The sequence below is a fragment of the Juglans microcarpa x Juglans regia genome, chromosome 2D (assembly GCF_004785595.1).
Source record: "Juglans microcarpa x Juglans regia isolate MS1-56 chromosome 2D, Jm3101_v1.0, whole genome shotgun sequence".
NCBI classification, from domain to species: domain Eukaryota; kingdom Viridiplantae; phylum Streptophyta; class Magnoliopsida; order Fagales; family Juglandaceae; genus Juglans; species Juglans microcarpa x Juglans regia.
The window spans coordinates 14,385,411-14,413,227 of NC_054596.1; the positions used below are offsets into that span (position 1 = coordinate 14,385,411).

The 27,817-nt window shown below is 37.1% G+C and overlaps 2 protein-coding genes and 1 long non-coding RNA gene across 4 annotated transcripts; all 3 read left to right on the plus strand.

Moving 5' to 3' along the window:
* The first annotated feature begins 424 nt into the window (after window positions 1-424).
* Window positions 425-10,178, plus strand: LOC121250244 (MICOS complex subunit MIC60). The gene is made up of 12 exons (XM_041149291.1): window positions 425-696; window positions 969-1,032; window positions 2,180-2,887; window positions 3,607-3,738; window positions 3,846-3,998; window positions 4,114-4,191; window positions 5,048-5,140; window positions 5,233-5,352; window positions 7,668-7,745; window positions 7,883-8,062; window positions 9,536-9,637; window positions 9,727-10,178. Exons 1-12 carry the CDS (start codon window positions 686-688, stop codon window positions 9,958-9,960), a joined length of 1,953 nt encoding a protein of 650 aa, XP_041005225.1. The 5' UTR covers window positions 425-685; the 3' UTR covers window positions 9,961-10,178.
* Window positions 8,069-8,636, plus strand: LOC121250245. Its single transcript, XR_005937735.1, has 2 exons — window positions 8,069-8,499; window positions 8,538-8,636. It is a non-coding gene; the product is annotated as an uncharacterized LOC121250245 (long non-coding RNA).
* A 4,659-nt stretch (window positions 10,179-14,837) lies between the features above and the next one.
* Window positions 14,838-27,232, plus strand: LOC121250161 (protein CELLULOSE SYNTHASE INTERACTIVE 1-like). Of its 2 annotated transcripts, none has more exons than XM_041149140.1 (8): window positions 14,838-14,983; window positions 15,575-15,736; window positions 16,524-16,597; window positions 17,321-20,375; window positions 20,586-23,130; window positions 25,491-25,945; window positions 26,592-26,708; window positions 26,803-27,232. In XM_041149140.1, the coding sequence occupies exons 3-8, from the start codon at window positions 16,587-16,589 to the stop codon at window positions 26,941-26,943; spliced, it is 6,324 nt and encodes a 2,107-aa protein (XP_041005074.1). In that variant the 5' UTR covers window positions 14,838-14,983; window positions 15,575-15,736; window positions 16,524-16,586; the 3' UTR covers window positions 26,944-27,232. The 2 variants fall into 2 exon arrangements, with proteins under 2 accessions (XP_041005074.1, XP_041005075.1); XM_041149141.1 differs by lacking the exon at window positions 14,838-14,983 and adding an exon at window positions 15,000-15,298.
* Window positions 27,233-27,817: the final 585 nt, after the last annotated feature.

The following is a 27,817-nucleotide window of genomic DNA, read 5'->3' on the forward strand; positions in this document are numbered from 1 at the left end:
ATATATAATTATATATATTATATTTACAACTTTCACATAGAATTATATATTATATATAAAATTTATATATAAAAAATATTTTATATAATATTAATTTTGTATAAAATTTATATATAAATATTAATTTATATATATATATATATATATATATATTTCCCAACCAGTTGGTCTAGAAAATCTTAGGACCGCTGATTTTCTTCATATAAGAACCGGTTCGATTCGAATAAGTTTAAAATCGGACTAATCGATTTGGTCTGATTTTTCGATTTAAATTTACCAACCTCGTAGGATGTTCAATTTGAAGTTTAACCTCCCAGTGTCAAAGGCGATGCAGTGTGGGCCCAGGAAAATGAACCGGGACGAAATGTCACACGTCTTGCATATCAGGCTGTATTTCTGGTAGCCCATAATAAAGAGTGGCCCATATTACAAAACTATGCTCAATACGGAGACACTTCCTTTGTAACGAAGAAATATTGCCTCCGCCACCGATAGCGCCCTTTCTCTACGGCAGCTACCGGCGTCAGTGCGATTGTTCTTTCCGTTTCAATTTGATGCCAAGAACCTTCTGAAATCTTAAACTACCTCCTGAACCCTTCCTCTCGCTCTTTCGGTCGGTAATTTTCTCGAGCAACTTCACCACGCCATTGCCCTCACATTTCATTCTCTCAGAGAAACAAATACCATGTTACGGAGGTACGTGCAGACAAGCTCAATAATTTCATCCGCGACATATTCTCATGGTTAATTATTTCTGATTATATATTTTCTGTGAATTACTTTAGCTTCTCAAGGTTTATTTGGTTTATTTTCCTCACTCTCAAATCCCGAACTATTTTCACAGTTTTCTAGCATTTTGATTGTAGAACGGTCAATTTCTTTGGGTGACCCTATTTAAGTTCATTTTCTTTGGTGACTCGATTTAAGTTCAAATGCCGTGCCTAATGCCAAGTCCCGTGGATTTTCAGGTCGGTTTTGGAAATCTCATCGCTCCGAGCACTTAGAAGGATCCCGAGGCAGATTACTACTCAGGCACGTGACAATTCTAATGTTCAGTCTCAATATAAGTAGAGAGTACATTCTTTTTAACTGAAATGTGTTGTTGAACAATTTACTTATATAAAAAAAAAAAGTGTTGTTGAACAATGGATATGCTACGATCCTCAGGCTGTCAAAGGTTGCTAGTTAAACTGGATTTCAGATTTCAAGGAGCTTTAATAATGGCCTTAACTGGTTCTTTTGGATTATGATCGGTAATGTGGTTATCGCTTTCCTCGGGTCCTTAATAATTGGTATCATAGCTAGTACCATGTCACAAGTTCGTAGGGATGATCCGTACGCTAGATTAAAATGTCTTTATTTTTTGCAAGAGCGTAGCATTAAAAGGTCATTGAACAGATTATCATCTGAGTGGATCCTAGATACACAAGTATGATAGAATGTTATGATCCTGAAGGTGCCAAGTCGGTTTTTTCACTAGTTGAAATTGAGTTATGGTTTCAAGGAGATTCAATAGTAATTTTTACTAGTCATTTACAGTATGAGCACACATGTTAAGAGTAAAATGTCTTCATATTGTGCATGGACATAGTATTAAAAAGCCATTGAAAGGGTTTCCATCTGAGTGGAGCTGCCACTAGAGAAAGGGTTACCATCAACCATCAGGTTAGTTTTTGATAGAGTGGGTTGCAGTGGATTTCTATACAAAAGTGTGGCGGAATGTTATGATCCTAAGGGTGTCAAGTTGGTTTTTTCACTAGTTGAAACTTGATTATGATTCCAAGGAGATTCAATGGTAAATTTGACTAGTTCTTTGAGTAATATGACTAGCCGTTTCCTTGAGCCCTTAAAACAATATTTTGCAACGTATATAGTATTTCTTAAATTTCAGTTACAATATTTTATCTGAAAATTCATCGCGATTTATGTTCTTGTTTTACTTTGATTACTCACCTGCCAAGCTGAATTTACTTCGACGTATAGGGGGCAGTCGGTACTGGTACTAATCTTTTAACTATGGTCATGAGGTTTTAGGCTAAGGTCATGGTGAAACTATTACTATTATTCTTGTTGTGTGAATGCATTGAGGTTTATTACATGTAAATTTGGTAAGTCTCTTTCTCAATGGTCGCAACTGAGGCCATCTTTTGTAATTGTTTGCGGGGCACAATTGTGACAGATACCTACACATTCTTCAAGAAAGGAATTCTCAACCAGACATCCACAAAATGCATCCTCACAACCTGGTTCTGCGGGCAGGCCACATGACTCTGGCTTTTTACCAAAGTTGATTGTTGGAAGTGTTGCAATTGGTGCTGCATTCTTTGCAGCTTATCAAACTGGCTATCTAGATCAATTTCTGAATAAAGAGCAGCATTCTTCATTCAAGGAAGCTAAGGTTCATATTGAGAATAGAGATCCAAAGGATATCCAACATTCAGTGGAGAGATTAATTTCTAGTGGTAGTAAAGAGCCTAATAAACTTGAAAGCCAGCATCCAGGAGAGCAATTAGTTTCACATGAAAGTGAAGAGGCTAACAAGTTTAGTCCCACTGCTGAGCATGGCAATCCAAAGGTCGAAGATCTGAAAAACCACTCTCAGGTGCAAGATAAATCTGACATTATACCTGGCGAAGATCTTATTCCCATCCAAGAGAAAGACTCGCTGAAACACTCTCAAATAAGTGTGGAGTCTAATGAGCAAAGTGCAGATTCTGGAATCTCATCTGAAGGGAGTCCTGACATAGAAAGCACAGAGGAAGATACTGGTAAGACTCAGGATGGAATTGATACAGCACCTGCGGCTACCCAGGTTGGTGCAGTCTTAGAAGAAAGTGATATGAAAACTTTGCCACCCGAGCATCTTAACACTGAAAATAGACCAGAGGTATTTTGTTTGTCCTCAAACCTGCTGCATATATCTCAACAACAATTTCTAATATCATTGCTGATTATCATACAGACATATATTATTTTCTGAACATTGTGGTTACTGTCAGAAGTAGATCATTGTAACTTTGACTCAGTTGTAGAACGTTGAAACTTGTTTTCTTTTCCTTTTTCTCCCCTTGTAGTACTTACCATGTATTTTGAGACAAGCTATACCTCTTCCAGCCAGGAAAAGAAAAGACAGATGAAAAAAAGAGAGGCTTATCAAGGCTTTGTGAAATTATATATGCAACTGCTATAGCATTTTAGTAATCAGTGTATCTCTCAGTTACCTAGGCATAGCAAGGCTTCATGTGAAGTTTTTTTGGGGGGTCTAAAGACATGGTTTTAAACAGTTACAGGGTGCTAAAATGTTTTCGTATTCCTGCAATTTACAATTTGGTGAAAACTTACGTGGCAATAGTACCATAAGCATCAAATATGGACAATGATGGTGACTCTTATTTTATATTTATGTTGTGTGATTATGAACTCAATTTTACGAGTTTATTTTAGCAAGACTTCTTTTTGTTTTGTGTTTCTCTACTTGTGGGTTTTATACCTGTGTTGTATACTTAGAAATTCACATTTTTTTTTTAATTTTCTTCTGGTTTTATCAAATAAATATCAATCTACTTGCGTTTATGTGAAGTTGATTCTTGTGGAACTTTGTTGCAGGATGTATCTGGTAATGATTTAAAATCATCAGGTTCACTCCTTGAGGCATATAGTTTAAGGGATCAAACTGATCACAGCGCTGCAACTTCTTTAAAAAGTCAGGGAAATAACGAAAGCAATACAGTAAATGAGGTTGTTATCAATGTTTGTTTTTTATTTATCCAGTCATATTTCTATATTAATGCTGAAAAAGAATGCTCAACTATATATCAAGACTAATGTCTTCTCTGGGGCAATAGGCTCTAATTAGTGCGGCTGGGGAGTTGAGTGATGCTTACATATCCAAAGATGGAAAGTTGGTGCTTGATTTCTTAGAATCCATTCATGCTGCTGAAGAAAGGCAAGCTGAGTTAGATGCTCGTGTTTTTGCAGAAGAAAAGAGAGTGTTGAAGGTTTGGACTATATCGCAGGATAACCGAACATAATTTACAGTTTTGTAATTTCATATATGGTTTACCAGATTGGTGTAATGAGCTTTGTTTTAATTTATCTCTCTGCACACTTTAGGAGAAGTATGAAAGGAATTTAAAGGATGCATCAGCTAGGGAACTCATGCGAGCAGAGGAGGCTGCAATGTTGGATAAGGTAATAAAGATTTCCAGCCTTTTTTTATTCTAGTTTTCCTTGAGTATAATATCTTCTTGTGGTTGCTGTATAGCTTTAGGGGCCTTAGAGGAAGGAATATAAATAGGAACGGTGATGAAGCAAACAAAACATGCACTTTTTTGGAACTAGAAAAAAGATTATTCAATCCACTAATGCAACTAAAGGAATTACCTCTTCTGAAATGGAACAAGAAAGAGCTAATAACCACTGCTTGCGAACAGCTCTCCTCACTGGAAGTTGTTCCTACTGTTACTAGAAGTCTAGGGCCTCTCAGGTCCAGTTTCTATCTTGAAGGCCAGAGAGGGATATGTAGAAAAATTGGGAAAGTTCTTTACAAACCTGCCACGTTCACAAAACAAGGCTAGGATAGCTGGAAAAATTCTGAACGATTTGGCACTTGAGGATTTAATAAAATATGAAGAATTTGACTGTGCTATATGGCAATAAACCCATTTCTTGATATTCATGTATTCTAGGGCTTCCACATTTTAACCAACACGTAGAATGTCTAGCCAACTTATAGGCAGACTTTTGAGTCTCTCATTCCTCCCACACAGTGTAGGATTGTTATAATGTACTTCGTAATGCAAAGTAAAGAAAATGTGATTTAGATGGAGAAAAGCAGTGTTGCTTCATTTGTTGGATAAAATAAAAAATGAGACAAAGTGAACAGAAAGAAAGAAGAAAAACTCTAGCATACACTTAAAAAACATGGATTTTTTTTACTCATCTCTGCACCCCCAAAAAAACCTAGTTGGTACTGCTTTGCTAGCTTTTCAAATGCCTATAATCAGCTCCTGCCTATTGCAAATTCAAAAGTTTTATCATTTTTCAGGAATTAAAGAGAGAAAAATCAAAAGCAGCTCATGCTCTCAAGTCACTTCAGGAAAAATTGGAAGAGAAACTCAAGATGGAACTTGAACAGAAGGTGCTCATAAATTTATATGCGGTCAAAATATAAATGGATGTTTTAGCATCTGATTATTAGTGAATACAACTTGTTTTTCCTAATAATTGCAGGAAAATGAGGCAGAATTAAAGTTAAATAAACTTCAGGAGTTTGCAAAAGCAGAATTGGCCGCAGCAATCGCAAGTGAGAAGGCTGCCCAGATTGAGAAAATGGCAGAAGCAAATCTTCATGTAAGATAATTCTGTTACGCTATAGTACTAAATTTTCAATTTTAATGCATATTTGAACTCTTTAAGAAGGGAAGATTGAATTATACCCTGATGCATTTTACGAATTTTAGGGATATTATTAGGGAAAAGATAACAAAAAATAAAGATTTTTGAGGATAATTCTAATATAATGATGCTTTGTAGTGATGCAACAATGGCTGTAAATCCTAGTTAGGTATAGCTCATAAATATGTCCCATGTTCTTGGCTATGCCTATATTAAATTATGAATAAAACTTCTTGACACCTATCAAAACAGGATTAAAACATATAAGAAAAGGCTGGGGGGTCTTTAATCGACACTCTAGACGTCAGGTGGGTGTAGGAAACAGGATTAGATTCTGGAGAGATGTTTGGTATGGTAGCAGTGCTCTACAAGAGTTGTTTCCTTCACTTTTCCAGATTGCAAGTTCCAAAGACATCACAGTGGCGGAAGTGATGGGGAGCTCGGGAGGGCAGATTCATTGGAATATTAACTTTAGTAGGGCGGCACATGATTGAGAAATGAGCAGTTTTGTTGATTTTTATAGCCTAATATACTCCATACGACCGAACATGCAGCATGAAGATGGTATGTGGTGGTTGCCTACAAGGAAAGGCGTCTTTTCTGTCTGCTCCTTTTATAAGGCTCTAACTCAAGAGCTTGATACTCAGTTTCCTTGGAAAAGGCTCTAGAGGCACAAGGCACCCCTAAAAGCCTCTTTTTTTGTGTGGACAGCTTCATTGGAAAAGATCCTCACTACTAACAACCTAAGGAAAAGGAGGGTAATCATCGCAGATTAGTGTTGCATGTGTAGAAAAGGGGGTGAGTCTGTGGATCATCTTCTTCTACATTGTGAGTTAGCAAGGGAACTCTGGAACGAGGTATTTGGTAGACTAGATCTAGCATGGGTTATGCCGAAGACCGCGGTGGCAGCGATGGCATGTTGGACTTACATCAGAGGGATGCAACAGATCAAAGTGGTCTGGAAGATGATCCGTATATGCATCATGTGGTGTTTGTGGCAGGAGCGAAACGAGCGGACGTTTGAGGACAATGAGAGATTAGTGGATGAGCTAAAAGTTTTATTTTTTAGAACTCTTTGTACTTGGGCTATTGCTGTGGACTTTAATGGCATGGACCTACATGATTTCCTTGCTTCTAATGCGCGTACTTAGCTAGGGCATAGGTGTTTTTTGTAATTGGCATTTTGCCCATTCTTTTGTTAATAAAAGGTGTTTTTTATTTAAACAGGATTGCACATGAAAATTCAGAAGTCTTTGGAGGAGTCTTGTAAAGGAGACTAGTTTAAAAAATACAATCATTGGCTATGGAGTGTATACAAGGAAATAACACTCAAAACTACACTGCATAGATCAATGATGTTAGGTTCTTGATAAGATGTTGTAATCTGATCACTGACAAGTACAAGTAGATTTTGACCATTGATAATCTAAGGAAACGTGGGCTTATCCTTATGGATTGGTGTTGTATGTGCAGAAATAGCGGCGAAACAATGGGATCATTTACTTCTACATTGTGAGTTTGCAAGGGCCATATGGAATTACTTTTTCGGCAAAATGAGATTAGCATGGGTTATGTCAAGGAGGGTGGTTGACCTATTAGCTAGTTGGAGAGGGATCACGGGGATACCATAGATTGCAGCTGTGTAGAAGATGGCTCCCATTTGCCTACTTTGATGTATTTGGAGTGAAAAGAATGACTGAAATTTTGAGGATCAAGAGCGTTCTTTAGAAGAGTTTCAGAGTTTTTTCTAGAAGACTATTTATGTGGGCAATTGTTATAGACTTTAATGGTCACAACTTTCATGATTTCCTTGTAGCTGTTGCTAGTTCTTAACTAGGTGTAATCACATGTATATTTTCTGTGTACTTGGGCTATGCCTATTTCTATATCGATAAAATATCTTATTACTTGTAAAAAAAAAAAGATATAGGCACAGTAGTATTTGAAGTATCTGTTGTGCTTCAATAGACTTTTTTTGACACAGAAACGAACTAACAGGTTTATATCACTTATAACAGACCCATACCATGCATGAAAGTGGGTATTGGGTTGACACTGAAGCAGGTAAATCAACTAAAGCACAAAAGCTGACACTGATTATATTATAGCTGGGCTAAACCCAATCCTTTCTTAAACAGGTTTAGTTTGTGTCATACATATCATTCTCATGATCAATCTGTATATTGTATTTTACATGTCTAAGCGTGCTTTTAGCCGTTTGCTCCCTGAATTCTATGGTCCATTGTTAATTTAGTTTTTACTTTTTGTAGATAAATGCCTTGTGCATGGCATTCTATGCACGATCCGAAGAAGCTCGTCAGAGTCACTTTGCCCACAAGCTTGCTTTGGTAAACTTCCCATGTTAATTTTATGGTGGTCTTGTTGTTCTCTCTTCTCCTCCATCTTTTTTCCTCTCTGTTGTTAGTTATATTTTTGGAGCGTGCAAAATTAAGACCCTAACTATTATTTGCATTTGGTCTTGCAGGGAGCAGTTGCACTAGAAGATGCACTTTCAAAAGGACTACCAATTCAGACAGAAATAGATGCTTTGCGCTCATATCTTGATAGCAGTGGTAAAGACTCTGTTTTAGATTTGGTCTTGTACTCTCTTCCCGAAGAAACACTTAAAAATGGTGCTGATACTCCATTGCAATTGAATCATAAGGCAAGTTATTTTATATGTTCTAACTGTAACATAAATTGTGGTGGATATTGTTTCTTCTATTATTAGATGCAAATACTTATTTAATGCTGTTGATTGTTATCTTTTGTAACCTTGCCAGACTTTGCTTCAATAACACTAGTAACTAATGCCAAATTTCATAAGTTTCTGTCCTTACCAGAATGTTCTGATGGGAGTCAAATGAGATGATTACAAAAGACTTTGATTGCACTGTTTTCTGATTAGTAATGTTTTGATTGTCTGATATTTTCAATTTTTAGACTTGCACTTGTTGTATATGAAAAGAAGGCCCAACATTACTAATAATCCTATTATTAGTAATGCTGGGCCTACTTTTTCCTGTAAACATAAGTTCAGCTAGCTGTTGATCAAGTTGTAGACTCATTTCTTCCTTTGATTCGGGGATCTATGACTATGAGGTTCTTCCTTTGATTGGAGGATCTATGACTATGATGAGGCTATTGTCCCACCTGTTAGTGTCCTGTTATGTGGTTGTTTGATAATTTTTGTTTAAATGAAGTGCTTTTTGCCATGCTAACCAATTACACCACACTTATAAAAAAAAAAAAACTAATTACACTACGCTCTCTGCAAAACCATGCTAGCTCCCACCCAACCGTCTTTTACTTGGTCAAACTGAACTCTCTCTCTCTCTCCCCCTCCCCCCCCCCCCCCTCTCTCTCTCTCTCTGCTAATTGTGAGTGTCATGCATATGCATCTAAGTTTTCAAAGTTTGGTTGATGACTAATTTGGCATAAACTCTGTATGCATGGTCCATCAATTGTCTTGTTGAAAATCTTGGTGCTAGGATGAACTATCACAGGACAAGTTTCAACTTTTTGTTGTCTGAAGTAATAAATAATAATGTTATTTATATGATAATCAGGACTTTCTCGTTCTGGTGATAGAATATATATTTTTAAACTAGCATAGAATATTTTAGCGGCCAATTTTTAGGCTGTTTTAATAAAATTGCTGTCATTAGAACTGAATCCGAAGAATTTTTCATGATATCAGTTGTTTGGTTGTTATATCCTCAGGTTTCCTCATGACTCTTTTGTTACTGAATTTCCAGAAGATTTATAGCTAAAACATCTCTCCACAATTTAGTTATGGCATGAGGCATATAGGATGAGGCGACCAGCTTGTTTAAGTGTGTTGAAAATAGTTATCATTATTGATCTTGTAGCAAACTTGCAAATGTGTGGATGGTGGGAAATCAAGTATCCTAACTAATGGTTATGGATGGATCTAGTTGAATAACTCAAGTTTTTGGTATTGGTGATTCACGTTGATTTGTGCAAGTAAAGATGCGTAACACATCTCATGTTCATTCTGTCCTCACAAATTTGCAATCATAAATTGATACTGATTCCAAATGTTTGAAACCATTTTTTTTTTTTTTGGGGGGGGTGGAGTGGAAGGGAAATCCTGCTAACCTCATGCTTACTGCAGTTTGATGCCTTGAAAGGGACGCTACGGCACTTCAGCCTGATCCCACCTGGAGGTGGCGGCATCTTGGCACATTCTTTGGCACATGTTGCATCCTTGTTAAAGGTATGCAGATATGAGGCCTACTCTCCATCAAATATACACGTAACTCACTTATTTGAAAGACGTTTGACTTTGCCTCATGGCTTTTCTAGGTCAAGGAAGTTGATCAGTCGGGTGATGGAATTGAATCTGTCATCAATAGAGTTGAGAACTATATGCGGGAAGGAAAACTTGCCGAAGCAGCAGATGCTCTTGAAGAAGGTGTTAGAGACACCCAAGCTGCAGAAATAGTCGGTGATTGGGTGAGGCAAGTGAGGAACAGGGCTATTACAGAGCAAGCTCTGATTCTGCTTCAATCTTATGCTACTGCCATTAGCCTTAGTTAGCAAATGAATTTGAACGTCTTCTGATTCTTTGATCTATTAGTTGAGTTTGCAAAATGGTCTGGTTTTTCAGACCACTACCCAGAACAAGACAACCTTTCCTCCTCCGAGGCTTGAGCAGCCCAAGTTTATGGCGGTTTTTGTATGTAATTGCAATGTACTCGTGACCTCGTGTTGGATTATCAACGACCTCACCTCTAAATAAAATTTTGTTTTAATGCCTAGGAACTAATCGTGTATACCCCTTTGTTCATTAGATGACATGGTGGAATTGAATAAAATACTAGATGCAAGCTGCTTTGACAGGGGCATGTTACTTTCCTTGAAGTTTGTTTTGACTTAACATACCAACCTGATACGAGCCTGGGTTAATAATGGGTGTGTGTGTGAATTTGTAGCTCCAGTATGACCGAAAATAGAGCTGAGTCACTACTGTTATCTCAGCCTTCCACGAAATTACGTTCGTAAGAAATTTATTCACAGCTTTATTATTGTATAGCAATCTATTTATATAGAACAGACTACACACACACAGACAGTTTCTACGTAGTTGATATTGGTTATGAGTTTTCCTTTTTTCCTCCATGGCATTCGGTATTGAATCCGAGAGACCAAACGAGGACAGAAGTTAATGGGAATTCTATAGGAGTAATAAATTTGACATGTTAACTTTCTGAACAGAAACGGACACTGCACATTGAAAAAAAAAATGCATTTTGTATGTCATTTATGACATTTTGTACCATAAATGCGGGAAAGAACAAAGGTGGCATTGGGTATAAAAGAATAGAATTTTGTGATCTTCTTCTGATCCGATAGGAATCGAGCTATTCATGGAAGCCTCCAGGCTCCAAGTTTTAAAAAAGAAAAATTCTATTCATCCCTACATACCACACATTATATTTTTATTTTTATTTTTTTCTCTAATCAAATATATAATATATAGACGATGAGTAGAAAAACTCAATAAATTTAAGAAGAATAAAATCAAAAACAATTTTAAAAAATTTTAAAAAATAAAAAATGTGTAGTGTACAGTGCGTGAGGATGATAAGTAACAAAACTCTTTAAAAAAATGAGATTTTACCAAAACAAAAGAGGGAGAGAGGGGGGACCCAATATGAAATCTTCAACATAGAAGTTTGGATTGACAGAGCTATAAAGGACAACAAAATCCAGCAAACTAAACACTGTCCTTCATATGTCCGATTGATAGGGACCAAGCAGCGGCCAAACCCATTCATATGGCCGGTTTTGAGAACGTTCAATATTGTTGAAAAATGGTCGCAACACAACACATTTTTCTCCCACCTCCTCAACTTTTGTAATTAAAATAAGGTAGGAATGAGGCACATTTCAGTGTCCACCACCATTAATTTTGGTGAAAATTGCACATGAAGTAACACACCCTTCTCAAACTAACAATGCAAGAAAAATGATGTGATTACGGTCTCTATCAATTATCATATTTTTGGTATGAATTTAGTGTCTCAATCATATGGGTTGAAAGATCCACTTCCAGGAATTATTTCTTCCTCCTTTTTTTTATTGAAGGAGTAATGCCCTACATAACTAAACTAATAGAAACTCTAATCTTCATGTTCACATAATCACTGGTATTGTGTCTTAATCATCCCCTCAGGTCCCACATCAAAGACACGTACAAGATTGGATTGAGAGTCGTGCTACAGAAAAGTCTCACACTCTGCACACTATTTAAAAAATATATAATTTTATTTTTTTATCCTCATATTTCATATTTCATATTTCATGAAATACGAGAGTAAAAAGATAAAATCAAATATTTTTAAGTTGTGTGTAAGAGTGTTGAGGTTATGTTTAGATTTTTTCTTGGATTAAATTATTAAAACAAAAAACTCTTAGCGAACCTCTGAATCTTCAGATTTGCATAAAGTTTTTCAAACACTAATCTTCATTATCATATCAACAAAATGCCCATTTTGTCACGGCCTAAAGCTCAGCGTCTTCACACTGCTGATCGGCCTAAAAAGGCAGTTTCGTCATTACGTCTGGAATACTGATTAAGACGATTAATGAATGAAAAATGTATTTATCGTTATTAGGTGTATCTCACTGTCTAAACCACCGATTGTCTTTTGTCAATAATAATTAAAAAAAAAAAAAGATATGTGTTCTCAGCCAACTAAGCGAGGAAGAGAGGATCCACGTGGGTATATTCTCAATTTTGCTTTCGGCTTGGCTCGACTTTGTTTCTAAGAAGAAATCAGCTACCATGGTATTTCTTGGTTCCCAAATTTCCAGGTTATTCACAATTTTCATGATAAAAAATATATTTGGTTTGGAGATTTCTTTTGAATAATGTTATAATAATAATAATAATAATAATAATTACAGTTATGAATTGTATAAATACTGTATATTTTTTTTTAAAATAATAAGATTTATTATTAAAAAAATTAATTTTTTCATATGAATCTTAAATTTACTCATTTTTTAAAAAAGAATACGTAAAATTTTTGCACTCTATGACTGTAAATATCTTTTTTCTATACTTTTACATTTTAAATTATTAAAGTTTATATATGAGTAATATTGGATACAGTGTGCAAACTCCACATGTGAAAAAAAAAGTAAAATTGAGACTCACATAAAAAAATTATTTTTTTAATAATAGATCTCACTTCTTTTCAAATGGCATGTGCAAGACTTGCACATTCTAAAATTATAAATATCATTTCCCTTTATATATTACATATTACATGTTTTTTCAATATTAAAATATTATAATATACACAACTAGTTACTTAATTATCAAGATTATACCACGTTAAATATTTTCGTTATTTATCTTAGTTATTAATATGGGAAAAAATGCTAGAGCACTCTCAATGGATCATTTATAATACATTTTTCTTTAAAATATAAAAGAAACTCTCAAAAGTGCACTCCATTAGATCTATTATTTTAAATATACTTTTACATTGTGCTACAGTAAACTTCTAGATATTGAGAACACCGTTTATCATTGTAAATATTTTTAATTAATTTCTCTTCCCACCTCTTGCTAAGTTTCTCATTTTTACAACTCTCTTTATTCATATTATATATTTTGAGAATATTTTCATTATATAATCTCTTCTTTTTATTTTTTGAATTAGTTTATATTTTGATTTAGCTTATAAATTTAGGTTAATTTAAAATATAACGTAATTATATGACATTGTATATGAGAATATATTGCAAATATAAAAAGATATGAGAATATTATTAGTAGTTAGAAAAAATATTTGAAATGAATAAAAAAGATTAAAAAGTATAATATTTAAATGATATGAAAAAAATAGATAAGCTGATATATGATATATTATAAAAGTCAATATATAAAATAAAAAAAATGAATTTTAATGATGTATTTTAAAAGATATGATAAATAATCTATTACTAGTGCTCAAAATTTTTAAAGTTGGAAGATGCAATATGTTGAATTTATGAATATGATGATTAGTGAATACAACTAACTTCTCTGTCCGTAAAAATCATGGGAAGAGTAGAATTCTTTTGGATAGTTAAAGTGTTTTATCTCATCTTATCTAATCTTATCATTATAATTTTTTTAAATTTATATACAAAATATAATAAATAATTTAATTTTTTTAAATCTTAAAATAATAATAATATTAAAAAAGAATATTTTATTAATATTTTATTAAATTTTTAATTTTTATCTCAATTCATCTTATCTCAACTTACTATCCAAAATACTATAAATCAATAAGATACGAGTCTTTTGAAATAAAAGAAGCGGCCACTAGTTGGGGCCGATTTCTGGTCACATTGGCCGCTGCGTGGTGGTCGAGGGTAACTTCTTTGTTTTGTTTTAAATTTATAATTGTGACAATTAATGAATTTTAAAAAATAAAGAAAATAATTCATTATAAAACTTTATTTATTCATTTTCAAAATAAAAACTCTTACATTACAAGTTTACATACTGTCCTTAAAAAAAAAAGTTTACATACTGTTACATATTTTCAATCAATATTGAGAGACAAAATATTTAACAAAAAACTACTTATTTCTCTATATAGAGGGAGATTGTTACCTATTTTCAATTATTAACGTAGAATAATGCTATTTGACAATTTGAAATTTACTACTCATGTGATTCTTTTGATGTGGTATCATATGTTTGACGTGGCTTCATCATATAATGCCACGTAGTTTATTAAAAATAAAAATAAAAGTATAAACACAAAAATTAGGGAGTTTAAAGTTTCAAGATATATTTTAGTATCAAACTCATCAGATTTATTTTAAATTAATTATTAATGAGATCTATTATTTTTTTAACTTTTCATAAAAAGTAAAATATATCTTAATCTATTTCATACATTTCAACACATGTTTCAATTTATTTCGATGAGATCTATAAAAAATTACTATTTATAGATTTTTTGAAATCACTTGAGCACTTAAACGCAAACTAATCTTTATCTTTTTTATATTTTTTTTACATTTTTTTATTTAAATATATTTTTTAATGAATCACATAATATTAAGCGGTGATGCCACGTCAAAATGCACCGCCATGGTCAAGAGAGCATATGAAGTATGAACGATAAGTTTATGTGGCGACTCGTAACGTTAAACTCTTTCTTTGAAGATAAAACTTTGGGTGGCTACACCGTCAGTGCAATTGTGGTGTTTTTTTTTTTTTTTTTTTTTTTGCTTTTGTTTACATATTTTTTTAACACTTTTAAATAATTTTTTAAAAATAAAAAATTACTAAATAAAAAAAAAAAATAAAAAAAAAAGTACAGCAGAAGCTCCAGCGATGAGAGTAGCTTTATTAAACTTACCGTTTTCAGGAACCGCTTGGCCGAATGGGAGCCAAGCGAAGCCAAGCAAGCCGTCAAGCTCTACGCTAGTAGCCTACTACAACTTTGTCGGTGAGGCTGTGAAATCAGCTACTCTCTCTCTCCACTCTCCCTTTCCATCTACGAAACCCGCAGATGCGTCAAAGAGCTTCCACTACTCTCCGAAGGTCTGCATCTCTCTCCCTCTCTGGCTCTATTACATTTCTAGCTAATGCATTGGTCAAGATCGTAAATTCTTCGAAATCCGATGCCATTCTGTTGCATCCTGCGAAAGTCCGGTACCGGATTCATGCATTTTCTCACATTTTTGATTCTTCATTGACTGCGACTAAAGAGTCTCTGTCTTCTATTCTCTACTACTCGATCTACTGCTTCCTTCTCCAAATTCACTGAAATCTGTTCAAGACTCGTAACTTACCTACATTCCATTTCTCTTATTCTCTGTTTGGCTGCCGAGGAAACCGAGAGAAAACTATATTCAGGTTCTTTGCCGTCTTCTTTCGGTTTGTAGCCCTGCCTTATTAATTGTATAACCGAACAGAGCATAAAAGAAAATGGAACTGAGGCGGAGTAATTGATCTCTATTGTTGTTAGCCTAGCATGATTGAGCTTCGGTCATTTAGTTATTGTTACTGTCTCTATATTTTGTGAGCTAGCAAAGCTATAGGTGGTTTGGCTTACAAACATTCTGAAGTGATTTTTTGTTCAATTGGAATTGGGATTCTCGGATTTACGGTGTTGTGTGGTTGGGTGGGCAGGAAGCTCTTTGATGTTCTGACTGGATCTCGGGTGTAGATCTGGAGAACGGGAGGGTTCTGGATTGATTTGCTTTGGAATCTTGGCGTGAACCGAAACTGGCGGCCACACTAGCTTGGAGGTTTGCTGCCAGCAATGGCGGCAGCCTTCCCTCTAATGATCTGGTAATCTGTATTTTTTTTAAAAAGAAATTCAATTAATATATTTCCATTTCTTGCATGCTTGATACTTCATTTGCATGCTATGAACCCTATGACGTCAATTGAATGGGGGATACGTGTGGATTGAATGTGTGAGATCTGATTGGCCGCCCAATCTCCCTTTTCATTTTCTTTTTTGAATTTCGAAATTCTGACCAATATGTCCTGTCTATAATGTTCTTGTTTGAAGTTCCTTTCCTCTAGTTTAATAGATTTTATCGTGTTATGTTCTTTTTCTTCATTCCTATTGTTGGGTGTTTTTCTATTGTATAGGAACTATTGTATGCTTGCAATGTACTTGGTTGCGCCCCTTGCTGAATTTAAGTACCTTATAAAAATTAAAAAATTAAAATTTTGGAAACAAAATTGGCAAATGTTTTTAGAATGCGGGATTTTTTTTCTTTTATTTTTTTTTCTCAATTTCCTACTGTTAACGTAATTTTTTTACTTCATAGAATAATGGATGATTAAATCTGCATTTTGTTTTTTCATTTTATTCTATAAACTTAATTTTTTATTTTCCAATGGACTATCATTTTCATACTTACAAAAAATGGATTATTATATTCACTGGACCCTTGGACGTGCATGATTAGACCTGCCCTATTTATTGTTCCCAAGTCTGACACTATTAGCTTGAAATTTTTGTTTCATTTTCATTAATATTCAATGCTTTTCTGCCATTACTGTCAATTGAATGCTACAAGATATGTCATGCTTATTGTTTTTCGCTTTCATCTTATGATTGCAGGAAAGAAATGGCGATGCCAAAGCTCAAGATTCAGAACCTCCTACTCCACATTCGGTTATAAGGATGGGTTCAAGGTCAGTTCGGTCCTGCTCTACTGACAAGCTTTTTCACTCAAGTATAGCAGCTCAGCCCTAAATTGGCTAACAGTGATAAGTCGCAGAAGAATAATTTTGCTGTTAAGTTTAATAAATAAAGAAAATGGCAGAAAGGAATAAAAGTATCTAGAACATGGTGAAGTGCTCCCCAAAGTTTTCTCATGCAATAGGAGCTGCAGATCTGCTGAGACTGCTGCTATGTGGCTTATTTTTCATATTCAAAGATTCGCTCTTTATGAAAATCTGATCTGCTTTTACTATTGTAAACCATCCAGCTGTTAATTTCTGGATTCAACCTTGTCAACTTAAAACTGTTGGAGATCAAAATGTAGCTTCAAATGCCTAATCACTTCGAATGAGCAAACTAGCATAAAAACATTTGGAAGGCTTCTAGCATGATTTGGCAATATGATTCCGGACTAGGAGACACTTCATTGTTCCGAGAACTTGACATATTACATTCCTTAATTCGAGAGTCCTATACCGTAGTTTTTTCCCCTCTCTCCCCCCAAAAACTCTCCCTCTGGGGAATTATAATGACAGTAGTATTAGTTGCTACAGATTATTGAGCTTTTTGATATGACGAGATAGATATAAACTTCATTAAATTGCCACAAAATTAGGTCGGTGAAGAGTGTTAATTTGCTATAATCCATAGAATGATGATTCTAGCTGAATTTTTATTTTCTTAATTTCTTGCAGAGAGCGCAGTAGCATGGAGGATCCAGATGGGACATTAGCAAGTGTTGCTCAATGCATTGAGCACCTGCGTCAGAGTTCCTCCTCTGTACAAGAGAAAGAGTATTCATTGAGACAGTTGCTGGATCTTATTGACACTCGTGAAAATGCTTTCAGTGCCGTTGGATCTCACTCTCAGGCAGTTCCAGTGCTTGTTTCTCTACTCCGGTCGGGCTCACTTGGAGTGAAGATACAGGCTGCAACTGTTTTAGGTTCTCTCTGCAAGGAGAATGAACTACGAGTAAAAGTCTTGCTTGGTGGATGCATTCCACCATTGCTTGGTCTACTCAAGTCCAGCTCAGCGGAAGGTCAAGTTGCAGCTGCAAAGACTATTTATGCTGTTTCACAAGGTGGTGCAAAGGATCATGTTGGATCAAAAATCTTTTCAACCGAAGGGGTTGTTCCTGCGCTCTGGGAACAACTAGCAAAAGGACTCAAGAGTGGGGATATAGTTGATAGCTTATTGACTGGAGCATTAAAGAACCTTTCCAGCAGCACTGAGGGATTCTGGACTGCAACAGTTCAAGCTGGAGGTGTGGATGTCCTTGTGAAGTTGCTGACAACGGGACAGTCGAGCACTCAAGCAAATGTGTGCTTTCTTCTTGCATGTATGATGATGGAGGATGCATCAATTTGTTCTAAAGTGTTGGCTGCAGAAGCTACAAAACAAATCCTTAAGCTATTAGGACCTGGAAATGAAGCTCCTGTCCGAGCAGAAGCTGCCGGTGCTCTTAAATCTCTTTCAGCCCAATGCAAAGAAGCGAGGCGGGAGATTGCTAATTTCAATGGTATTCCTGCTTTGATAAATGCTACTATAGCTCCTTCCAAAGAGTTCATGCAGGGGGAGTATGCCCAAGCATTGCAAGAGAATGCTATGTGTGCTTTAGCAAACATTTCTGGTGGTTTGTCTTACGTCATCTCAAGCCTTGGTCAAAGCCTTGAATCATGTACTTCACCTGCCCAAGTTGCCGACACATTAGGAGCATTAGCTTCTGCTTTGATGATATATGATAGTACAGCAGAATCTACAAGGGCATCAGATCCTCTGGTTATTGAGCAGACTTTGCTTAAGCAGTTCAAACCCCACTTACCTTTTCTCGTGCAGGAGCGTACAATAGAAGCCCTGGCCAGTTTGTATGGGAATTCTGTACTGTCAATAAAACTTGCAAACTCTGATGCAAAGCATTTGCTTGTTGGTTTGATAACAATGGCCACCAATGAAGTGCAGGATGAGCTTATAAAAGCTCTTCTCACACTTTGTAACAATGAAGGTAGTCTGTGGCTTGCCCTGCAAGGCCGTGAAGGAGTCCAGCTATTGATTTCTCTTCTGGGGCTTTCATCAGAACAACAGCAAGAATGTGCAGTTGCATTACTATGCCTTCTATCTAACGAAAATGATGAAAGCAAATGGGCTATCACTGCTGCTGGTGGCATACCTCCACTTGTCCAAATTCTTGAGTCAGGGTCTGCAAAAGCCAAGGAAGATTCAGCATCAATCCTTAGGAACCTATGCAATCACAGTGAAGATATTCGTGCTTGTGTTGAAAGTGCTGATGCTGTTCCTGCATTATTATGGCTGCTGAAAAACGGGAGTCCCAATGGGAAGGAAATTGCCGCAAAGACTTTGAATCATTTAATCCACAAATCTGATACTGCAACCATCAGCCAGCTTACTGCATTATTGACCAGTGATCTACCTGAATCTAAAGTTTATGTTTTGGATGCCTTGAAAAGCATGCTCTCTGTGGTTCCCCTCAATGATATCTTACGTGAAGGAATTGCTGCCAATGATGCAATGGAGACAATGATAAAAATCTTGAGCTCAACTAAGGAAGAGACTCAGGCTAAGTCTGCATCAGCTCTGGCTGGAATTTTTGAAACTAGGAAGGACCTGCGTGAAAGTAGCATGGCTGTTAAAACTCTTTGGTCAGCCATGAAGCTGCTTAATGTTGAATCTGAAAGCATACTGGTAGAGTCATCACGTTGTCTTGCTGCAATATTTCTTTCGATCAAAGAGAACCGGGATGTTGCAGCTGTTGCTAGAGACGCATTGTCTCCTTTGGTTGTGCTTGCTAACTCTTCAGTTCTGGAAGTTGCTGAGCTGGCAACATGTGCTCTGGCAAATCTTATTTTAGATTGTGAAATATCGGAGAATGCTGTGCCTGAAGAAATTATTTTGCCTGCTACTAGGGTTTTGTGTGAAGGAACAGTGTCTGGAAAGACACATGCAGCAGCAGCAATTGCTCGTCTGCTCCATTCTCGCCGAATTGATTCTGCCTTAACTGACTGTGTGAATCGTGCTGGAACAGTTCTTGCATTGGTTTCTTTTCTAGAATCTATTATTGGTGGATCTGTTGACACATCAGAGGCACTAGATGCACTTGCGATTCTGTCCAGATCAGAGGGTGCTAGTGGGCAAATAAAACCTGCATGGGCAGTTTTAGCTGAATTCACAAAAAGTATTGCCCCAATAGTTTCATCTATTGTTGATGCAGCACCATTGTTGCAGGATAAAGCTATTGAGATATTGTCACGGCTTTGTCGGGATCAGCCTGCTGTTTTGGGAGATACAGTTGCCTGTGCCTCTGGATGTATATCCTCAATTTCGCGAAGGGTGATCAGTTCCACAAACCCAAAGGTCAAAATTGGGGGAGCTGCAGTGCTCATTTGTGCTGCGACAGTTAATCACCAAAGAGTGGTGGAAGATCTTAATCAATCACACTTGTGTATCCCTCTTATTCATTCTCTTGTTGCAATGCTTCATTCTGGACAGCCTTCTTCGGGAAATCAGGGTGATGATGAGAAGGAATCCATTAGCATTTACAGGCATACTAAAGAAGAAGTAGGGAATAGCAAATCCAATAAAGGAACATTGGTCATATCTGGTGTGAACCTAGCAATATGGTTACTTTCTGTTCTTGCCTGTCATGATGAAAAGAGTAAAACTGTTATTATGGAGGCTGGAGCAATTGAAGTCCTCACTGATAGAATATCAGATTGCTTTTCTCAGTACACTCAGGTAATTTGCTTTCTTACTCCACAATGATAAACTGTAAAATCGTGCATCCAAATGATGAATTTTGAGAATTGCATATAATGCATTGTTCCTTTAGAACGTTATTTTTTGTCCATCTGTTTAGTCATGCATGCAATGGTGGGATCTAGTAGTGTGGTTATACTGAGTTTTTTTCCTCATTTAATGGTAGCTGCTCCATGGTAATCTATGCAGATTGATTTTAAGGAAGATAGCAGCACTTGGGTTTGTGCTCTACTTTTAGCAATTTTATTTCAAGATAGAGATATCATACGAGCACATGCAACCATGAAATGTATACCAGTACTTGCAAATTTTTTGAAGTCAGAGGAGTCAGCAAACAGATATTTTGCTGCTCAAGCAATCACCAGTTTGGTGTGTAATGGTAGCAGAGGGACTCTTTTATCCGTTGCAAATTCTGGGGCCGCAGGTGGGCTTATTTCCCTACTTGGCTGTGCTGATGTTGACATATATGATCTTCTGGAGATGTCAGAGGAATTTGCTTTGGTGCCATATCCGGAGCAAGTGTCCCTTGAGAGGTTGTTCAGAGTTGATGATATAAGGGTCGGTGCTACTTCCAGGAAAGCAATACCTGCCCTTGTTGATCTGCTTAAACCAATTCCTGATCGTCCTGGAGCACCGTTTCTAGCACTTGGACTTCTGACTCAGCTGGCAAAAGACTGTCCGCCAAATAAGATTGTAATGGTAGAATCAGGAGCTTTGGAAGCCCTGACCAAATATCTTTCACTTGGGCCACAAGATGCAACTGAGGAGGCTGCTACTGATCTGTTAGGTATCCTATTCAGCAGTGCTGAAATTCGGAGACATGAGTCTGCATTTGGCTCTGTCAGTCAACTGGTAGCAGTTTTACGTTTAGGTGGACGGGGTGCAAGATATAGTGCTGCCAAAGCATTGGAAAGCCTGTTTTCTGCTGACCATATTAGGAATGCTGAAACTGCCCGACAAGCTGTTCAACCCTTGGTGGAGATTCTTAACACCGGTTCAGAGAGGGAGCAGCATGCTGCTGTTGCTGCATTGGTTAGGCTACTAAGTGAAAACCCATCGAGAGCCCTTGCTGTTGCAGACGTTGAAATGAATGCAGTGGATGTACTTTGCAGGATCCTTTCATCAAATTGTTCGATGGAGCTGAAAGGGGATGCTGCTGAATTGTGTGGCGTTCTTTTCGGTAATACAAGGATCAGGTCCACAATGGCTGCAGCACGCTGTGTTGAGCCTCTGGTTTCTCTTCTTGTAACTGAGTTCAGTCCTGCTCAGCAGTCAATTGTCTGTGCGTTGGATAAACTTGTTGATGATGAGCAACTGGCAGAACTTGTTGCTGCACACGGTGCAGTAATTCCTCTCGTTGGCCTCCTATATGGTAGGAATTACATGCTTCACGAGGCTATTTCTAGAGCTCTTGTGAAGTTAGGGAAAGACAGGCCTGCTTGTAAGATGGAAATGGTGAAAGCTGGAATAATTGAAAGCATACTCAGCATCCTCCATGAAGCACCAGATTTTCTTTGTGCTGCCTTTGCTGAACTGCTGCGAATATTGACCAATAATGCTAGCATTGCTAAAGGACCATCTGCTGCAAAAGTGGTTGAGCCCCTTTTTCTGTTGCTGACAAGGCCGGAATTTGGGCCTGATGGGCAGCACAGTGCATTACAAGTTCTTGTCAATATCTTAGAGCATCCACAGTGTCGTGATGAGTATACGCTGACCTCTCACCAAGCTATAGAGCCACTTATACCTTTACTTGATTCTCCAGCTTCGGCAGTGCAACAGTTGGCAGCTGAGCTTCTATCCCATCTGCTCTTGGAAGAACGACTTCAGAAGGATTCAGTGACACAGCAAGTGATTGGTCCTCTTATACGAGTTCTTGGTTCTGGTATACACATACTGCAGCAGAGAGCTGTGAAGGCTCTTGTAAGCCTGGCACTAACATGGCCAAATGAGATCGCAAAAGAGGGTGGTGTCAACGAACTTTCCAAAGTCATATTGCAAGCCGATCCCTCACTTCCTCATGCTTTGTGGGAATCTGCTGCTTCTGTTTTGGCAACCATTCTGCAATTTAGTTCCGACTTTTATTTGGAAGTGCCTGTCGCTGTGTTGGTGAGGTTGCTTCGTTCTGGCTCAGAGAGTTCAGTAGTTGGTGCATTGAATGCTCTTCTGGTGTTAGAAAGTGATGATGCGACCAGTGCTGAAGCAATGGCTGAAAGTGGTGCCATAGAGGCTCTTTTGGAACTTCTGAGGAGTCATCAGTGTGAGGAAACTGCTGCAAGGCTGCTGGAAGTACTGTTGAACAATGTGAAGATCAGAGAAACAAAAGCTACGAAATCTGCAATTTTACCATTGTCCCAGTACCTCTTGGACCCACAAACTCAAGCTCAACAAGCAAGGTTACTGGCCACTTTGGCCCTTGGTGATCTATTCCAGAATGAGGGCCTTGCTCGAAGCACTGATGCTGTTTCAGCTTGCCGTGCTCTTGTAAATGTGCTTGAAGAACAACCTACAGAAGAAATGAAAGTGGTAGCTATATGTGCACTGCAAAACCTTGTGATGTACAGTCGTTCAAATAAAAGAGCAGTTGCTGAGGCTGGTGGCGTACAGGTTGTATTGGATCTTATTGGTTCGAGCGATCCAGATACATCCATACAGGCAGCAATGTTTGTCAAACTTCTCTTCTCTAATCATACTATTCAAGAGTATGCTTCTAGTGAAACAGTCAGAGCTATAACTGGTGAGTTCTCTTGATTCTCGTTTCAGATAATATATTTAATAGTCTTATCCGCAACATGAGATTCAGCTTATACTGGTCCTCTTAATTGTGGCAATTTTCTCTAGTCTTACCAGTGTGGTTTGCAACGCAAATCTTGTTACTTCATTGATTCACAATGTCAATTTTAAAGTTTTTGTACTGGATTTTCTATTATAACTAACTTCCTTTTGCCTAGAACATAGTTCAATTGGGAATGTTTGAGGCTATTTTATAATAAATCATATTCCATGAAGTATGTTTCCAATTTAACCTAGAAATTGTCACAATTTTGCATCATATTTCCTAATGAAATTTGATTGAAATTGCAACGCCCCAATGGAAGGCCAAACCACATGGCTTATACTCCAAAAAGACTAGTCAATGATATAATTGGAGCCCCATTGGAACATTATAAAGAGCAAGAATGACACACAAATCGAGAAATGGTAAGTCTATCCCAACTAGAAATGTGGTACTTGAGCCGTGCCAGTTACGATAGATGGATCCGACGAGGATGTCGGGAATTTAAGGAGGGGGGTGTGTGATATCTCATATGATGAGAGGATAAGGTAGGTGGTGTATGGGATCCCACATTGCTTGGGAAGGAGAAGTCCTTGCTCTTTATAATGTTTCAATGGAGCTCTAATTGTATCATTGACTGGTCCTTTTGGAGTATAGGTCATGTGGTTTGGGCCTTCCATTGGGGCGTTACAGAAATTTACTCCTCTTTCTTTGATAATTGAATGATATTTTAGGAAGGCACTAAAAGGAAAGGTGCATGGAACACTTACCTAATTGTATTTGAGTCATTTTTAGATGGACCTTTGGTATGAAATTGAGTACTAATCCAATTGAGGAGCTTTGTACTCACGGGTAAAGCTGGTGAGGAAAAAAATTATATATAGTATTTTATTGTGGAATATGCGAAATAAAAGTAAGATACTTTTTAATGGTTGTGATCAAGCTGAGCGGCATTTGAACAAGAAAAGTGCTTAGATTTTATCTTTGTTGTGGTAGAACATACAAGAGAATTTTAGTTACTTGTCTAAGTGTAACTTTCTAGCTGACCAATACTTGTACATGAGCATTGCCTACAGTTTTTTTTTTTTTTTTTTTTGTTTTGGTGTGTGGTAGTAATCAAAGAAGATTTTAGTTACTTGTCTAACAGTCAGCTTTCAGGCTGACTAGCACCTGAATAAGAACATGTAATCAATAGCTCATAGAAAAATATCCATGGGGCTTGACGGGAGTTTTCCGGATACACCAGATATAAGGTGGGACACGGTCCCAAGATAAAGTTATGACATGATAATGCAGAGATAAAACTTTTAATGGGCCTTTTCTGGTTTTGTTTGGTTTGTGCGGGTTAAGGATGCTTTGATGGCTGATGATTTGCAACTTTCAAATGGCTCTCAATGAGAATTAGAATTTATTACAGCACATGATTGGGAGGTGGACCCTTTTGCCTCATTCTATGTTCGGTTGTAGTTTTTTTTTTTCATTGAGACGGGAGAGAAGACAGCATGTGTTGGTCCCTATGCAAGAGAGAAGCATTTGAAGCCAGATGTTTTACATGTGCTATATCCCATGGAAGTATATTTGGCAGAGTCAGGCTCCCTTAAGAGCAACGTTCTTTTCTTGAGTGGTAGCTAATAGGGAAAATCCTTAAATTGCTTGTAGTGATGAATGATCCTGTATATGCAAGAGAGATTGGAATCAGTGGGCCCATTGCTACTACATAGTGAAGTAGCCAGTGCTTTATGGCAAGATATTTCCTGCCTTCTCGGATTGTATTGGGTTTGTCGGTGTGGGTATTTTTATGTGTTGGACCTGTCAATTTGGCGGCAAACATAGTGAAACCTTATGGAAAATGACTTGATTGCCTAATGTAGTGTATTTGGAGGGAGAGAAATACGAAGTTTCAAGGAATGTGAGAAGATTGTGCAGGAGCTAATGGTTTCTTCTTTATATACCTTTATCACAGTATGGCTGCAAATTTATGTTTTTTCAGCTTAGTTTTCAGGATTTTCTTGATCTTTATACTCTTTTTATCTAGGTGTATCTTATGTGTACTCCTTGAAATACTTGGGTTGTGCATTTATGCTCATTAAAAAATTATCGTACTTTTTCATAAAAAGAGACAAGTGATTCTCTTTTACCAATCTGCGCAATATGGTGACTATTGATTCTTCTATAATCTTCCAATGTGCCATTTCTTTCTATGATATGGTCTATGTTTGTACCTGTTATTGCTTGGATGGATTATGCCTTTGTCACGCAAGCAGTTTCTTTCCTTTTTTTCCGGTTGGCTGATATGCTTATTTTGGTCTTGCATCTTGCAGCTGCTATTGAAAAAGATTTGTGGGCCACTGGAACTGTGAATGAGGAGTATTTGAAAGCGCTAAATGCTCTCTTCAGTAACTTCCCACGTTTGAGAGCCACTGAGCCTGCAACTCTTAGCATTCCCCATCTGGTTACATCCCTCAAAACTGGTTCAGAGGCAACTCAAGAAGCTTCCTTGGACGCACTTTTTCTTCTCCGACAAGCTTGGTCAGCATGTCCAGCGGAAGTTTCTAGAGCCCAGTCAATAGCCGCTGCGGATGCAATCCCCTTGCTGCAATACCTAATCCAGTCTGGCCCTCCTCGGTTTCAGGAGAAGGCAGAATTTCTCTTGCAGTGTTTGCCTGGTACATTGGTAGTGATAATCAAGCGCGGTAACAATATGAAGCAGTCAGTGGGAAACCCTAGTGTTTATTGTAAGCTTACGCTTGGCAACACTCCACCAAGGCAAACCAAGGTAAAATGCTTTCATTTACTTACGTACTGTGTTCTTCCGATCTAACATATGTTTTCTGGGAACAATCTTGCCTTGAATATTTCACTCTTTATAGAGTACAAATGAAGATAATCCCCAAACCAAGAGCTATATTATTTGATTTTTTGGCCAAATAATTCACAAAAATTTCCGAAATTACGGATTTAGTCCTGGTGCCTCAAAGGAAGGCTAATAATCGTCATTGGCTTTTCTAGACCTGCTCATGTAACAAATGCATAAAGCTTCTTATTGTCATTGAGGTTGAGGGAGCCTCTGTTTAAGTGTTGCTTTTTTTTCATCTTCATACATATTCTTGTCATATTTAAATGGACATAGGCTATAGGACAAACATAATTACTTTGCATTTCCTTTAGCCTGTTGTTGTGATTGTTCTTGATTCTACTTTGCAATGAAAATATTTGGTTATGTTGAAAAGTTGTGGCATTGCTCACAACATTGTTCTGAACAAAGCTGTATTTCATGAGATGCCTTTCAATCATTACATCATTTTTATAGTTATGCCGCAGGTTACTCAGCCTTTTCTTTTTTCATCTCATCCTTGTGGTGTATTTGGCTGCTCTTATCAGATTATTGCCAATATAACTTTTCATAAATGTTAATTTGTCAGGTGGTTGCAACTGGTCCAAATCCAGAGTGGGATGAGAGCTTTTCATGGTCCTTTGAGAGTCCGCCAAAGGGCCAGAAGCTTCATATTTCTTGCAAGAACAAGAGCAAAATGGGGAAGGTAAATAAGATGAGAAACTAACACCAGAATACAATCTGTTGATTTTCCATTAAATTGCATCTTAATGATAGTTCTCTTTTTCATCCAATGGCAGAGCTCATTTGGAAAAGTAACAATCCAGATCGACAGGGTTGTAATGTTGGGAGCAGTTGCTGGCGAGTACACTCTGTTGCCACAAAGCAAAAGTGGGCCCTCACGGAATTTAGAAATAGAGTTCCAGTGGTCTAATAAGTAAGACCCATTTGTGAAGAAATTAGTGATCTGCTGCAAATTGAATTACAGGGAAAATGTGTTAAAAAAAAGATTTCTTTTTTCCCCTCATTTTGTGTTATTTATCATGACAGTGTATATAGGTTTCTTGAGATTTTGATTTTTCGACACTAGTATGAAGTGTAGTGATTTTTCAATCCTGACCTTACCTTTACTGAGATGGAGGTTATGGGCAGAAGGATTAAAAGCTTTCCTTGTACTTTCTATATTAAGTTGTGCGCTTGTCAATTTTCATAGAGAATCTGCGGTTGGTTCTGGTTGTATGTGTTGATTTCATAATTTTGTTTGTAAAATAAATAGCAGTCACCAACATTCATTGTCATACCACGTCGAATGTATAAATACATTTTGGCTTTGCCTCTGGAAATACAAAGAGGATTGTATTTGTGGGAAAGAAAGTAGCAAATCTTCAATACGAAGAGGATGAATACAAAATTAAGTTTATAAGTTTATAACGTTGATTGTGAGGATTCAAGCAAGTTTTTTTTTTTTTTTTTGGGGTCACCAAAAGAGGTTGGCTCAGTGATTAAGCTTATTTCCATGGTGATTAAAAAAAAAGAAGCTTATTTCAATCAGATCTGGTGCACTGTTAAAAGAAGATGAGACTTGTGCATATTATCCTTACCTGTGGACTTTATATAACTCTATTTCCTCGTTTGGGTAAGAGTCGGATTCCTCACATGATCTGTTTCTTGGGGATCCATTTGGGCCCCTCCGAACAAGTACCAGGCCAATAAGTAAAGTAAGGATACTATCATAATCACTCTCAATTAGAGATCGAGTTCCAACTTTCGGTCTCCCCCTTTCCCCTTCTCTTCTTGCCTTACTAGACAGGTATC

Excerpts from the sequence above, each read along its gene's own strand:
- LOC121250244 (XM_041149291.1), top strand. Across the intron at positions 3,999-4,113 it reads AAGAAAAGAGAGTGTTGAAG|GAGAAGTATGAAAGGAATTT; the intron begins GTTTGGACTATA and ends TGCACACTTTAG. Across the intron at positions 5,353-7,667 it reads TGGCAGAAGCAAATCTTCAT|ATAAATGCCTTGTGCATGGC; the intron begins GTAAGATAATTC and ends TACTTTTTGTAG.
- LOC121250161 (XM_041149140.1), top strand. Across the intron at positions 23,131-25,490 it reads AACAGTCAGAGCTATAACTG|CTGCTATTGAAAAAGATTTG; the intron begins GTGAGTTCTCTT and ends TGCATCTTGCAG. Across the intron at positions 25,946-26,591 it reads CTCCACCAAGGCAAACCAAG|GTGGTTGCAACTGGTCCAAA; the intron begins GTAAAATGCTTT and ends TTAATTTGTCAG.